The sequence below is a fragment of the Porites lutea genome, chromosome 4 (genome assembly GCF_958299795.1).
Source record: "Porites lutea chromosome 4, jaPorLute2.1, whole genome shotgun sequence".
Classification (NCBI taxonomy): Eukaryota; Metazoa; Cnidaria; class Anthozoa; order Scleractinia; family Poritidae; genus Porites; species Porites lutea.
The window spans coordinates 11,876,697-11,892,856 of record NC_133204.1 but is presented as its reverse complement, the minus strand read 5'-3'; the positions used below and the strand labels follow the sequence as shown (position 1 = coordinate 11,892,856).

The window sequence follows — 16,160 nt, the reverse complement described above, 5'->3', positions numbered from 1 at the left end:
TTTTTTCTTTATGTATGGTATGACACGCCAGGACGTTTAATCCAAACTACCGTGTTGCCATAGTAAAACAAACATTCTGATGAGAAAATAGAACCGTCATTTTATTTCGCGGCATTTTCTGTTGCTTATCAATAGTGTGCAGATGGTGGTTCCCTGACCATCAGGAGATCTAACGCTTTTAGGTCTTTATAAAAGACTTGTTACCTGTTTTGTGCAGCCCTTCCAACTACAGTCGAACGTCCTCACAACGGCAACTTGGGGACAGAAGAAAGTGGTTGTTGTGGAGAGGTGGCAGTTAGGGGGTAGAGGTGTGATATGACAATTTTTTCTTAGGGAGTACAACATGTTTATTGTGCTTAGTTCATGCTGACTATATCCCACAATGGTAATAATCCAATCATAACCGAAATAATAAGTAGAGATAAAATACACAAAATGGCTTGAATTATGTTTTGAATCAAAATCGGTTAAAGTGACAAAACGAAAAAGGTTCGCAACGTTTGCTATAAGTATCGTAGACAATTTATACCTACTGCAGCAGTATAAATGAACAAAATCAAAATGCGATTACCGTGATTAATCATAACGCGCTATATGTATCAAATTTCATGACCATTCTTGACTTCAATCGCTTAAAAAACAGGCCGTTGTCGAGAGGTTATTTGGGCAGTCACGGACGCGCTTTAGTGGCCGTTGCCGTTGCCGTTGTAGAGAGTTTTAAATAAGAGTCAATTCATGGACTGTCTGCCGAAACAAAATAAGGTGGCCGTTGTAGAGAGGTGGCCGTTAATGTAGGTTAGACTGTATTGCCATCAGCTTGTACATGTACTGACATACGTTTGACTCGTAGCCTTGGAAAACAGCCGACATTTCGCGACGCCACCACTGGTTTCCCCCCCAAATGACGTCTAAGAAGCGAGCGCAGAAATTCCATACTAATGACGCGTCACTACCCAGATCTAGGTAGTCGATCGTTTTATCAGTATGAAATTTCTGCGCTCGTTTCTCAGACGTCATTTGGGGGGGAGGGGGGGGGGGGGGGAAACCAGTGGTGGCGTCGCGAAATGTTGGCTGTTTTGTCTGTTTTCTCAGGTTTTTTGACGCTTACAGTCGACTCCCGATAACTCGAACCCTCGCTAACTCGAACCAAAGTCGATTTTTCCTGGATTTCCGTCATACATTTACTGTAATTTTACCCTCGGTAACTCGAACCCTCGATAACTCGAACTTCCGCTAACTCGAACCAATTTTCGTTTTCCCTCAGGTCATTTTCTATATAATTTTACCCTCGATAACTCAAACCATGTTTTGAGCCCTTAAAAAGTCGGGAAAAAAGCCGTATACTGCCGTCCGAAACATTGAATTTTGGATTTCCTATTGACGTGTTGTAGGAGTATAGTTCAGTAGTAGTGATTGTCACAGGCTAACGTGAAGTAGCTTTTCTTCTCAAAACAGTAAAACGCATGCTCTATTTAGGGTGTCTTTTGTTACGTTACGTTCTGATTTATTTCTAGAAGTAGCTTTTAATTTTCTCTTGACATTTCTACAATTCAATGTGATTAAAATGCTTACTGTGCAGTAAAAACTGTTTTTTACCTTACTTTCGGCTATTTTCTTCGAACTCCCGATAACTCGAACCTTTTTTCTATTTCCCTAGAAGGTTCGAGTTATCGGGAGTCGACTGTATTTAGTTGAAAATTTTTGCCACTACCTTCCCTTCGACCTGGCGACCGTCTTTACCTTCTTATTTTTGCTTATATATTTTTTATCCTATAGTTTGTCTTAAGTGATTTCTAATTTGTGGTGGATTTTTCGTCCCCACCTTTCCTGAAGAGATGTCAGTTAGTGATTTTTATCGTTTTTTAATCATTATTATTGTTTTATTATTTTTTTTTAATAAATACGTCACGCTTGTAGCCATTTATCCCAAACAGCTGATATTCTTTTTTGGGTCATCTATTCATGCAGTAAACAAGTGCGGTGCGGTGGACCACCCTGCGAAGCTCTCCTGATTTCTTAGACTCGTAATAAAAAAGTTTTTGCTTCTTGATAAACTGATGTATCACAATCTTAATCATGTATATCCTAGCCTAGTTACAAACTGTTCAACTTGATGCGGAAATTGTTTATCACAAAAATGGCATATTTTGAAAAGATCTATTTTGTCGGACACTTTCTAACATTTTAAATAGTACTTTGAAACCAGTAAATCGGCCACCGGAACCCCCATGCTATACTTCATTCTTAACCCTTTGAAGTCATTACTTACGCTATATAGCCCTCAGCTGTAGCATTAATTAATGTAACAAAATATTAAATGATTAAACGTAACAAACAAAAGTGGTTAATTATGTTGGTTTACACGTTCTGTATTCCATAATTGTCCTTGTGAAATTGAATGAGCGACAGTAAGACATTTCAGACTTTCATGCTACTGTATTGTGACGATGGGGAGAGGCAGTGTCCTGGTTCTACCAGTGATACTAGCAATTTTCTTAGGATCAAGGATCTGTTACTCTTTGAAAACGTATGAGCCAAGAAACGCAGGTTTGTGGGCCTTACGTTTACTTTAAGCTGCTTTTATTGCTTTTTAACCTAGTTAATTTTGTAGCAGTATAGCGCAAAGCTAACTTCACGTGCCTTTATCTCTAGGATGAAATAATTTCAAAATACCTTTCAATTGCTGGCATTCCTAGATGGGATAACCTGTGTGTTCTAATTGTGCGCGTGCTTTTGTCGGTTGCGAAAATAACATGATCGAATAGGGAGCTTACGCAAACACGAAAGTGACGGCAGCGAAAACGTCATAAAGTGAATTCAAGCTTTTGAAACCAAACTATTGATATCTTCCATTTGCTTTAATTTGTCAAGCGTAGACAATGTTTTCTGGAACCGAATTTTGAATCATATCCAAGTTTAGAACTGAAAAGAAAAAAAAAGCATTGTCCAAATAATACGTAAAACAGAAACATTCAGCATCATGCATCATGTTACGTGAGACAATCTGACCTACATCTGCTAGACTATATTTTTTTAGAAAATAAAAGAAACTGTCGTTGATTAAGGCTGTTTGACTATCTCCGCATTTTCTTAGGTAATAAATAATAGAAAGATTTTGAGTCACGGGCCAATACGGCAAACATTAGATTCAAGTTGAGAATTTCTCAAAATAGAAAATAAACAATTCACAACAATTCTAATGTAAAAAAATGGCGTACTAAATTTTGTGTAAACTTAATGAACAGAAAACAACACTAAAGGGAAAGTTGGTCACGTGTTGCAAATTCAAATTTCCCGTTTGACGTAAACGTGATTCTAAATCTCTCTATTAAAATTATGAGCAAACAATGTGTGCCTAGCCCTTTCTTGAGAGAATATATGGGTCTTCACTAATGATTTTTATTGTGTAGGCGTAACAAGCAATGCTTCAATATACTCACACCCTATTTTGCAATATCAAGAAGGAAAGGAAGAAAACACTGATAGGTCTAACCTTTTAGTGCAACATCGCGTCAGAAAGGAAGTTGGTGAGTAATTTCATTTTTAACTGAGATTCTCCGGCGGACACGTGAGTTAGTTTTTTTTTTCTTTTAGGTATTGGTCAAAGAAAAAAATCAGAGTTGGTTTGCAAACTAATAATCATCATCACTATTTGTCTATTTGTTTTATTTTTATTTATTATTTACTGTGGTTTTTTTTTGACAAGACGAGTGGTTGAGCAACGACTTTACCCTGGAAGAAATTTTAATACAACTGTGATCGTAAAAGAAGCACTGATCTCTGTTATGTAGCAGCAGTTGCATGTATTACGGCTTAGTTCTACCGTCCTAAAAAATGTCTCATTTTCGGAGGAACTCCTCGTGTACGTCTCCTTTACCACTTAGATTGTTTCCAACGCCCTTTTACAACATTTTCGAGACCTTTAGGTTTGAGGACGACAACGACTACGACTACTAGATTTCATTTAAAGCTTTGTCGCGTATTGTCAAGAAATAGACACCCCGCAATTCTTCATTGTACTTTTTTTTCACCGAAAAGTTAGCACTGCTATTGTTATTGAAGAAGGTTGAGCTCTCTACCGTTTCCAAAATGCTAAAACTTCTAACATTTGATAACTTGTTCCCGCCACTGAAGGTGATGTTACACGAGACGATTCGCAACGACTATTTTTACCGCAATAACACCGCGTTGCAACATTGTTGCGACATTGTTTCGAATGGTTACAATCTTGTTCAAACACTAAAAATCGCCGCGCTAAAAATCGTCGTTGTGAATCGTCCCGGTGTAACATCATTCTCGCTAAAACTCGTAGTAGAATGACGACGGCTACCACGTTTTCCAGCCAAAATGACGCTGGTTCACGCGCGAGCACTACTTAGTATCGAGAAAATCTCGTACTCTGAGTCGTTCTCGTCTTAGAATTTAAAGGTCTCTAATAAACAGCATTTAACAACGATATTTCAGACGTTTTTGTTCAGTTGTTGTTGTTGTTGTTACTGTAATAATTGTTTCTTTTATTGCTGTTGTCAGTTGCTTCATTTTTTGGGTATTGGCCAGACTGTTGCAAGTTCTGGTATTTTTAATTTTCCACCGCAGGTAATGACCTGAATGAATTGAAGGACAAAGCGAAAAAAGCAAATTCCGCTTACAAATGGATAAAAGAGAATTGGAAGAAAATTTTTGTAATCATCGTTGCGATATTTGCATTAATTGTTGTCGTGGGGATCTACCGGAGGTGTTTCTCTGATTCAGGGTAAGTTGAAGTCTTTAAAATGACCGTCACATCATACATATATTCAAGAAGTAGGACTGACACAGCGGGCACTGACATACAAGAAACGTCCAAATCATGCACTGAAGGCACACGTACCAACTCCACGGTATGGCCAGTACCCTACGCATGCGCACAACCATATCACCCCGGCAGTGGATAGGACCAGTTAATTTGATTTCGTGAATCTGTGTTCCACTTCAACTTTGTTTTAACTTCCCCAGATAGCTTTTTGGTGCCGCGCCGACACGAAAAGCTATTCGGTATAATATGAATACCTATCCGGATATGTGACTCTCCACTTTAGAGTTCGGTGTAGCACAACTTCGCTCCGTTACAGAAATCGCGCCGAAATCACTATTTTATGTTTGGACAGAAGCCCTGTTCGGTATGCTCGTACATTTTCGTACCGGCGCGAATGGTATAGTGTGAACAAATCGTTAGTATTTAAAGGGGCTGTGTCACGGCAGTCCAGTACATTTTGTTTAATTTTGCCAATTATCGCCCTCAATCGCTATGGAACTTAAAGTAAGCAAATACATTACATGTAAATGACAAAATCTGAGATCCGAGACAAACAAATATGTCTCCCGAGCATTTTTTTTGAAGTTGTAAGAAGCAGGGATCAACTTTGAAAAACTGTTAGGCTGAACATTAATCCGTTTCAATCTTCTTCAGTTTTGCCCATCCGTGGCATCTGTTGTTTCTGTTATGTCATTTTAACCTTCCTTTAAAGTTTTAAGCGGTTATTTTTATGTTTCTCTTAATTTAACGGGCATTTTGTAATTTCCTAATTAAGCTGAATTTCGTGACACAGCTCCTTTAAAGACTGCGTAATGTTGCGTGTCAGGTTGTGCCAGAAAAGAAAATCAGAAAGTGTCCAGCGATCATTGGGTAATTCGGTGTAAGGTCTAACTTTTAGAATGAGTACCATAGAAAGATACCTGTAGAGTTTCCGCTCAAGATTGTCAGTAAATTACCTAAATCGATTGCGGGAGGATGATGATGATGATGATGATGAAACTTTATTAAGGTGTCTAAAGAAGCCTCCTAGCTTAGGTTAAAAAACCTATGCTAATTAGGGGACACAAAATAAATAAATATAAATATAAATATAAATTAAAGTATTTACATATAAGCGCAGGTATAAAAAAATTAATGACCTTAACAATATTTACAGTATGACAAATATGTCTATGAATTGCAGAGATGACAACACTTGCATCCATTATCCATTAGTGTAACTATATTTAATGTACGTATTTTGTTTTTGAAACATTTTAAGGTGGTAACTTCTCTCAAGTCTGGAGATAATTTTCCCCAGAGATTGGGCCCCAAGTGGCGGAGGGAGTGCTTGCCATATGTTACCGTATTGTACCTGGCAGCGGAGAAATCAGACTGCCTTAAGTTATACTTAGATCTAGGCTCAATAAAAATGTCACTGATATAGGGGGGACATAGATTGTTCTTGGCTTTATACATTAAAACGCAAATGTCTTGTAGTCTTCTGTTCTGTAAACTTGGCAGTTCTGCTCTTTTTAGAAGTTCAGGGTAGCTAACATTGTTCCTAAAAACAGCACGCAGGCCCCTTTCTTGCATCCGCTCGATTTTACGAGAATCATTGGCTCGGCAAAAGTGCCATACAAGGTGGCAATATGTAAGGTGCGGCAATATTGCTGTTTTGAAAAGCATAAGTTTTGCATTCGTCGGAATCAAGTTTCTAACTCTCATAAGGACGCCAATTTTCTGACCGGCAATTTTACAGGGAGGATTTAAGTCCTTCTTCACTTGATCGATATATACCTCATGACGAATTACCCTTGGAATTTAATGACCATCTCTCCTAAATTGTTGCTGTCTCTTGTTTTTGTTTAGCTTAATAACATGTACCCTTTTAAGTACCGAGACCTTCTCTTACCACGACTCGAGAACTGGAGTAACTTTTAACTGGCCGTAAAACCTTCAGCGTAACCGTCGCCATTCCTAAACCGAGATTAGTAACTTCGTTAAATAGTTTTCAAAAAAGAATTTTAATACATTTTAATACATTATTAATATTTTGTCATTTCTTTCTCAGCTCTGATGAAGACGACGTTCAACCCAACATTGTCGTTTTAAAAATGCAAAAGCCAGACCCGAAAGGCAATGGTGAATTTGACGACCCGATCATAAGGGAAGGGGTCACTCACGGAAGTAATGAGGGCACCAAGGAAGGAAAAGGTCTCCAAAAAGGCACTCATGACTCTGAGATCAAAGGTCCCACAGGTAAAAGGGTCGAAGACAAGGTGGCAACTACGGGAAAAGCTCGAAGCCAAACCTTAAGAGCCTTAGCCACGTCAAGAAACGGTCATTGCAAAGACGTAAGAGACTTCGCACCCGCGACTTCAAACTCTTTTTTTAAAGATGACGGATTTCATCGTTTTGAGATGGATAGTATTCCTGTTTCTGGATATACTACTTTTCAGCAAAAAGACTTTTCTTTGCTCTACTTTTATTTCTCTAAGCAGCTTTTCAAAGTGAAAGCACAGGCAGACCAACTAATCATCCAACCTACAATGATCTGGCAGGGAAGCCTGAGCAAAGGTCCATTTCCATTCTACGAGGAAATACCATTGATAAAAATGTTGGTAATGTCGTCGAAAGCGAAATACTGTGACGATTATGTACCAGTTGCTCACACAAACACCAACATACCCTTGACTGTTTCACCTTAATTAAAAAGTGCACCTTCTCTGCAAAAGATCGGACCTACGGATATCTTGTTGGACGTGTTTAACCAGTCAATCTGTCGTATCAAGTATCAAATATATTTCCTTAGCCCACGTGGCTCAGTAATTGTAGTTCTTCGACTACGCCCCTTTTTATCATTTGAATTCAAAGGCAGATCAAATTATTCAGCATCAAACTAACTCAAATTCATGTTTATACTGTTATTTATCCCACTAAACGGTTTCTTGTTAGTACAGGTTTTCAATACGTCCTTCCTGACAGTGGAAATCAATTTAATTGCACAGATTTCACAACCAAAGGATAAAGACTTAAAAACAACACTCTTTAAGAACTCCCTGTGTTATAACGCAGAATCCGCAGGCGCCTCCCCTAGATCTGTCACTGTTACTACTGATATTGTCTTTTGATCAATGCAAAGTCAGGTGATCAATATCTGGTAAAACTCATTTTGTTTACAAACAACAGTCATTCAATGCTGATTATTAATGACTACAACATTCTGTCAGCTGGCCATGTTGTGTAGTTAATAACATCAGGATGACAGTTAAAGGCCTTCAGGGCCCAGTTGTTCAAAGGCCGATTAGTGCTTAACCCAAGGTTAAATTTAACCCGGGTTTCTTTTTCTTGTGTTTAAAAGCATTTTCTTGGATATTTTCTCTGTTATTTTTAAAGTTTTCAATAATCAACTTGTCGACAAAAAGAATTAAAACTGAAATGATTATTAGGCTTTCATATCTTAATGCAAATCTCGCACTAACCCTGGGTTATCTTAACCCAGTGTTGAACAACTCGGCCCCCAGAAGCTGAACTCTTATTTGTTTCAGCTTTCAGCTTTATTGGTCTAAATCTCTTCTCAACTAAATATAAATGAAAAAGAAAAAAAAAGGTAATGTGTGAATGGCACCTGAAGTCTTATGCAGGGCACCTCCAATATAAAACAGAAAAACTCACTCTTAAAAACAAAATCTTAAACAATGCTTTTGAAACTATTGTTTCCAATGCCAACAACAATTATGTGCTAGTCCCTATGAACAAGGTTTATTGGGATCAAAAACATTTGCTAGCTCATCAGTTTAGTTATTTTGTTCTTAAAAGTCTTGATGCTGAGAAACTCACTGGGTTTAATTAATTTACAAATTAGGTTCCACAATTTCATAGGATGATTAACAAAGGAGGACTAAGTAACTGATTTACAAAAGGGCATCCAAGACAGTCTAAGGGAGTTCACTCACTGGGTTTATCAAAAGGGAAACATTGTAAGTCATGCAGCTGGATAACCGGCTCCCAAAGAAGTTTCTCTCTCAAGTTTTGGTATCCAACTCATTGGAATTTAAAAACAACTCACTATGTTTATAGCAAAGTCAAGTCCCTGGTCCAAGTCCTGAAGGATGCAAACAAAAAAGCTCCAAATGACTATTCCTTAACTTCTGGATTTACTTTTGAAATTATTTTCTGTCTGTGAGTGAAACAAAGGGAAAATATGACATTTATTTCAATATTTTAAGGCTATTTCCATGTACCCCCTTCATCAAGAGATCAAAGATACCTTAGGATCATATTGATTTTTGCACAATGTCACTTTTAAAAGAACAAAAAGTATGTGTATGTCTTTATGTTTTTAATATAGTTTACACTGCAGTTTACAGCACTGTATTTTTACAGCACCACACTAGAGAAATTGAGCCTACACATATTTTTAGTCACATTTAAGCAACTCAAATAATGTAGGGCCATCACCAGTGTCAAATACTTGATTTAACTTAAAAGCCACTTTACAACACAATCTGTTAATCAACAGTAACCACTCACTCTTGGTTCTGAATCTTCCTGTCTTACACAGAGTCATAATGTGAATACCACGAAAGCCAGGATGCATGCCTGATGAATTTACATTGTGGTCTGTGTCTCCAGCTTCGGGATTACAACTATTCACAATCATAAACTTTCCACCTTTTATCAGGACTTCATGACAGTTTTCCAAGACTTTGATCATTTCATCATCGCTAAAAATTACAAACAAGTTTTTGACAATGATTGTATCCACTTCTGTTGATTGCGGCACATCTTTCAGGATATTTCCCATAGTAAATGTTATTCGATTATCCGGAATCCCCTCTTTTGCTAAGAACTTTTTAGCACGTTCAATAACATCCGGGAAATCAAAAAGAACCCCGTTGACGTGCTCACATCCAGGTAATTTAAGTATGCGCGACAAAAACTGACCCTCCCCTCCCCCAATGTCCATGATCCGTTTGCACTTGCCCCAGGGGTACACGGTGAAAACGCTTGGCTGCGAACTGAGCAGCTCCAACTGAGATAACATATTCATAGCGCGGTCATAATTATGTGCGAATTCGCACCTTCTTTGCTGCGAACCCAGATCTCGTACGAGATTATTCGTTGTCGCTTTTCCAGGTACATACTCCAGGGTGTCAACTTTGTACATGTAGTCGTAGATGTTCATGCCATGAGCAAGCTCAAACGCTGTAACACCATTTTTGACCGCATCAGGAAAAACCAACATACTGCTCCACACTTCATCGCTACCATAATACGCAGCCATGTGTCCGAGACTCGGCCCTTTGTCTCTCCTTAGCAACTCCATGGCCTTATTAGCCTTAAAAGACCTCTCGCCGCTAATTTCCTCTCCAATGCCCCACTGAGCCATGGTTCTCATGATTTTGTAGATCTGTTCGCCCGTGCGACATCCAGTCCTTTTAGCGATCTCCTGAATGCTGACGGATTCGGAAGATTCACATAACAGCTCCGGGATACCTAGGGACACCAAAACACTCAAGCAACGGCTCTTCCATATCCCACTGAACATGGATGCGATCACCTTTTCTTCAGTATTACAAAAAGCGCCTTCTGCCGCGTTCTGCGCCGCCATAATTGTCCAGATACTGTCTGCGTGACATTTGTCACGCAATTGCTCATTCCAGTCCTTGACGGTTGGCTGAGTTCCCTGGCCTTGTTTTGTAACGCCTGCGACTTTTTGACGAAGCATTGCGCAACGTTTATAAGTTCTTCGTGAAATGACTAGCTGAAAGCAGGTGAGGCATTTTAATCAACAGCGGTAAGCTTTTCCTTTGGTTACATACAAATACGTAAAAGTACTTAACAGAAGGGACAGGTCATTAGTCATGTTTTCTTCAGGTTCATTTGCCGGCGCCAATTGCTAAGCTTTAACTCATATTACGTAAGCTGTTACATTATATTTCGTCACTCGCGATCACTTTAGCTGCATTTGTTGCTTTATTGGATCAGCAAACTCACAGTACGTGCAGGATAGATCTGAGGTGCTTACTATTTACACGACTACCTGGTTTTCCACCCAGGTGGTAATGTAAATAGTAAGCACCCCAGATCTTGTGCAACCCTAAAGCTATAAAATTTGATGTGGTGGGAGAACGTCGATCCACTACAAAGTATGTGCAAATCAGCTGAACAGACTAAAAAGAGCAGAAAAATTACATCACCTCAAATCACTGCCCATATTATCAGAAGGTTCCCAAACAGAATGGAGAGAAACATTAAATGATTCTACGACGGGAATTTCCAGTTTTCCCATGTAAATGGTGTGTCACCTTGGTCTCTCTTTTTGCAGCCCCATTAGTGGCAAAAATGCAAACATGTAGCTTAGACTTCAAAAAGCTCTTCATTGCCTCATCATTTGGTTTTGTGAAGTTTGTAGTACTTTTCATGCTTGCAGAGCAGCAAGGTTAACCCCCAAACAGGTTGAGGGAATAAATTTTAGTTCCTGCCAATTACATTGCAATGATGCAAATAAAATGTCAGTCAAAATTAATCTGCACTGTTGCACTTTTCTCAACACTAGAGAGTCTTCCCTTCTCTAGGAGTTCCTCATACATAGCATTCCTATCATTATATACAGCATGTAATGCCCGTTCCTGTACTCTTTCTAATTTTCTGGCATCAGATGCTTTGCAAAAATGCCACACTATGTGACAATATGTTAAGTTAGGTGGCATAGAGGGTTGACCTTTGGGTGACACTTTTGATAATATTTTATGACTGTCTGATCTGTCAAGGTCACATTCAATTCTACAGTATAAAGTAAAGGCGTTCCGTGCTATCAACTGTAACATCTAACTGCAATCAAGGTCACAAATAACTTGATCCCTGCAGCCTGTGACTTCTGTAGAAATAGAGGAATCTGCTCTGGGGAGGGCATGTTGTAGAAACAGGTATATACTGGGGTATATGTAATTGCAGCATGATACTTAACTGCATGATTATATTATCTAGACATGACTAAGATAGTGGTGTGTACATGCAGTATTTATGTGCCTAACCATCAGACTTCTACTAATTTGGGAATCTCTTGATTATTCTGCTTAATATATGTGTATCTCTTGATCTCTTCATAATGTCCTCTAATTTTTATCAAGATGAGCTGTCCCATGTGCTGGTAGTTGTAAACAGGTCCCACCCCCTTTCCAGGGTAGCCCTTTTACTGCCTTCAGTGTCCACAACAAAGTCAACTGAGGGCTGAGTTGTTCATGTGCGATTTTGGAATCCCTGTTAGGTTTAATTTTAACAAGCGACGTCGACATGGCCTTCAAACAGCAACATTTGACAGATGAAATGGTGACAAATGAGTCACATGAAGATGGGTTGAAACTGCGTCAGTGACACAGACAATTGCAACAATGATAGTAAAATAATGACAGTGGCATTGCCTCCTCCTCAAAAGGCAAAATGTGCAGTTTTGTAATTTAAACTAGGGACATAACGTTCCCCCCTTACCCCTTACAGTAGCTACTGATATTGATGATGTATAGCCTCATCTCAACTAAACAGTTAATTGCTTAAATGGCCTCCTCCTCAAAAGGCAAAATCAACAGTTTTCACATTTAGACGAGGGACATATGTACCCCTCTTAAGAGGGACTCAATGTAGGAGTTGCCTCATACAACGGAATCCAACACAGTATTGGATTCTGGATTCCACACCGTGGATTCCTGATTCAAGGTACTGGATTCAGGATTCTTTGTAAGTGGAACCTGGATTCTGGATTCCTCTCTTAGTGTGATCCCAGATTCCTTGAGACATATTCTGGATTCCACATTAAAGCAGAATTTTCCTGGATTTCGGATCCCACAAGAAGAAATTTTCTGGATTACAGAATTCAGATTCCCTTACACGGGGTGATAGAATACAGTTAAGTACCTGTCCTTAGAGGTGTGTTTGGTTTGATTGGGGAAGAGCCTAAGTATTAATTTCTGATCAGTGGACCCTCTGACATCTCTGAAAAGGAAGGGTGGCACTCTAACCTGGCATAACATTTTCTTTATTTTTAAGTAACACTTTATCTTCTTCCCCAGATCTCAATTTTAAAGCCTCTGACAATGTGCAGGATTCATTGTTATTTCAGCTAAACTGGAAAACAAAGAAAAGCCATATCAGAGTTATACACGTAAAATAACTAAAAAGCGTTTTTGGACTCTAGTTTATGTTTGATAAATCGAGGGAGTGTAAAAGGTGTTTGTAAGTTGAAAACAAATTATGAGCTGGTGTTTGTAAAAAAATGCCCAAGGAATTTGCATAATACCTTTTTTCAAAGTTCCTAGAAAATTTTTTTCTGTCACTGCGCTCTTATGTGGGGTAAATTGCATAAAAACATGGTGACATATCTTCATAAGAACTGTCACTGAACTCACTGGATGGGGAATATATACTGCTAGGGTCAGCCTTCAATATCTGCTTTATTAATATTATGGTTACAGACAGGCAAGTAAAGTATGTACCAATCAGTATCTCATATAGCCTCATCTCAAATAAATAGGTTGCAAAAAATGGAGGGAGATCAGGGTTCAGCACATAATGTATCATTTGTTACCAAACTGACAACTGCAAGACATTTGGGATATAGTCATAAGCAAACATTCTGTGCTAAAAGGTTGTATGTGATTTTAATGGACCAAGTTTCTATTAATTTAACAGGGTACTGTGGTAGCTTAGACAGTTAATAAAATTGTCATCATCGTCATCGTCATCGTCATCATTTATCGTGGTCGTCATCATCATCATTAAAGTTATCATGACTACCATCGTCGTTTGTTTTGAAACGTGAATTAAAGCCACAAAAGTCACATCTCTACAGTATTGTACCTACTAATTTCTCCCAACCTATATTATAGGATAACGCTAAATGTTTTAACTTACTGTTGTATGTAGTCTAAATGTAAGTGTTTTGAAGAAGCTCTGTATTTTTTCTGGGAGTTTTATTCGACATTAGGTTGGTATTTAATGCTTACCATACCAGTATAGACAAAGTCAAGATGCGTGATAAATTATTATTTTAATTTGTAGACTCCTTTTTAACAAATAGCATCATTTTATTGAAAGAGTCATACCATTCAGGAGAACTCGTATTGTTTCTTGTGAAATTTCGGTAGGCTAAATTTAACATCAACAGCGACAACGATAGGCTGCTAGGTCCCGCAAATGTTGCTAACTTTCTTTACTGGTTCAATTTAATATTAGGTAAGAGCAGACTACAGACGCAGTGCTTTTCTGTTCTGTGACGTGGCCAAAATGGGTGAAGCAAGCGTTGAAATGGAACACTCCGAAATCCACTCACCCATCAGTTACTCAATAGCGGGGACTGTCGGCGGACTGTTTTCAGTAACTGTTGGTCATCCCCTCGACACCATCAAAGTCCGTCTTCAGACAACAGCAATCCTTGCCCAAAAGACCAAGTTCCGCGGTACATTTGACTGTATTATGCAGACTGTGAGAAAGGAAGGCGCGTTGGCTTTGTTCAAGGGTCTATCACCTCACTTACTTCTCTCCGTTCCAGTTGCGAGTCTGACGTTCTGGGGTTACGGAATGGGACTGAAACTTCAGAGTAAAGATCAGAACTTCGATGCATTGACCCCGGTGGAAATATTCAACGCTGGTTTAATTTCCGGCACTTGTGTGTCAGCCGTAGTCGTGCCATTTTATCTTCTCAAGTGTCGCCTTCAAGTACAGCAATTGTCTAGTGCTAGTGTACATTACAAGGGACCAACCTCGCTAGCTTTTCACATTTTTCGCACTAATGGCTTACGAGGGCTGTATAGGGGGCTCTCCGCAAATCTCTTAACGGCACCCGCAACAGGATGCTATTTTCTTTCGTATGAGTATCTAACAAGGGCGCTTCTTCCAGCGGGTACATCGCGCGATGATGTAGGGTCCCTTCCGGTACTTATCGCAGGAGGTATCGCTGGGACAGTCTGGTGGTTAGTAGGGCTTCCTGCAGATGTGTTGACAAGCCGTATTTGGACGGCACCCGAAGGGAAATATCCCAGGGGGGTTAGAGATGCGTTAAGGGAGTTAGTGCGGAATGAAGGCGTCTTTGCATTGTATAAAGGGATTGTTCCAGTTCTGCTAAGGGCTGCCCCTGAAGGGGCGGCACTTTTCTGGGGATATGAGATCACTTTGAAAGCAATTAACTGGATGTCAAAAACCTTATCTCCGACTTCAGAGTAAGGCACATTTACCGTATTTATTCTAGAGCGCTTCTGGACGAAATAAATGTCTGGGCTGAGTTGCTCAAAGCATGGTTAGCTTTAACCATTGGTTAAGCAGAATCAGAACCAATACGTTGTCAAGGTATTAAACGCTGGTTAACGCTAACCATGATTCGAGCAACTGGGCCCTGGCTGTTAAGTGCAAACTTGAATGCCTCATGTTTTTGAACACTAAATGTCTAATATTTCTGAGAGTGTAGTGTAAATGCGCCATTGGTCAAATTTTCAATTCTGATAAGCGACTCATTTTTGAGCAATGAGATGTCTTTGATACATGTAGCCAGATACTGTGTGTCCTTTCTTATCACAATAGCTGTTAAGTGAAGCTGTATTTATTACACGTATTTATATAAGTAGTTGGAAATATTTATTTGAACTGTTCATCTGATTTGAATCCGGAACCTCTTCTCGCATGTAGAGCCACGTTCGGAATTGAGAATTAATATTTTACAGCTGCTTGTAATCCCACACCAAAAAGGCACTTATATTTATTATAAGGGACGTACCATTAAAAAAACTATTGGGTGGGGAGGGGTGGGTGACGTACAACAAATATTGATGCAAGGGAACATTTAAAAAAATCATGCACGCCAAGTAACTCAAAAAATATTCGTGAACTGGCCTAAAATATTCCTAGAGGGGAATTGTTTACGGAAAAAAAATCATGCGGCTCGAAAATCTCCTACCCCACACAACTTTTCTAATGGTCCGTCGCTAATACTATTGTTACTGGTTGCCCAGTAGTCTCCATTGTGACTCATAAATAAGGATAATATTGCAAATAAACATGATAAAAATCCCAACTAACTAGAGGCAAACCAGTTGCATGGCCGTATATAAAACATGACCACAGAGGAAAACATCCCTTGGTTATGGCATGAGCGGTTTGTACCCGGGGAAACCCACAACCTCGGCTAGACCACTCGGCCACGTTTCCTCCTTCTGAAAAATGAGAGGGTGGTGCATATTATGAATTTTTCTGGAATTTTACGATGAACAGAAAATTCGCATTGAATAAAGATGAGCTAAATTACTCAGGGAACCTCTCTTAAACTCAGCACGAAAAAAAAGCTGGATATCTGCCTTTTATTAAGTGCGCCTGACCATATTTTTGGATGTAA

At 39.1% G+C, this 16,160-nt stretch overlaps 2 protein-coding genes and 1 pseudogene across 2 annotated transcripts; 2 read left to right on the top strand and 1 right to left on the bottom strand.

Moving 5' to 3' along the window:
* Positions 1–2,447: 2,447 nt before the first annotated feature.
* Positions 2,448–7,736, top strand: LOC140934201 (uncharacterized). Its single transcript, XM_073383870.1, has 4 exons — positions 2,448–2,547; positions 3,411–3,527; positions 4,597–4,753; positions 6,849–7,736. The coding sequence occupies exons 1-4, from the start codon at positions 2,448–2,450 to the stop codon at positions 7,483–7,485; spliced, it is 1,011 nt and encodes a 336-aa protein (XP_073239971.1). The 3' UTR covers positions 7,486–7,736.
* A 1,086-nt stretch (positions 7,737–8,822) lies between these two features.
* On the bottom strand, positions 8,823–10,385 carry LOC140934878 (phenazine O-methyltransferase PhzM-like). Its single transcript, XM_073384440.1, has one exon. The coding sequence runs from the start codon at positions 10,326–10,328 to the stop codon at positions 9,198–9,200; it is 1,131 nt and encodes a 376-aa protein (XP_073240541.1). The 5' UTR covers positions 10,329–10,385; the 3' UTR covers positions 8,823–9,197.
* Positions 10,386–10,495: 110 nt separating this feature from the next.
* On the top strand, positions 10,496–16,072 carry LOC140935910 (mitochondrial carnitine/acylcarnitine carrier protein pseudogene; annotated as a pseudogene).
* The last annotated feature ends 88 nt before the right edge of the window (positions 16,073–16,160 follow it).

Excerpts from the sequence above, each read along its gene's own strand:
- LOC140934201 (XM_073383870.1), top strand. The coding sequence starts at position 2,448 with ATGGGGAGAGGCAGTGTCCTGGTTCTACCAGTGATACTAGCAATTTTC. Across the intron at positions 3,528-4,596 it reads TCGCGTCAGAAAGGAAGTTG|GTAATGACCTGAATGAATTG; the intron begins GTGAGTAATTTC and ends TTTCCACCGCAG. Across the intron at positions 4,754-6,848 it reads AGGTGTTTCTCTGATTCAGG|CTCTGATGAAGACGACGTTC; the intron begins GTAAGTTGAAGT and ends TTTCTTTCTCAG.
- LOC140934878 (XM_073384440.1), bottom strand. The coding sequence starts at position 10,328 with ATGTTCAGTGGGATATGGAAGAGCCGTTGCTTGAGTGTTTTGGTGTCC.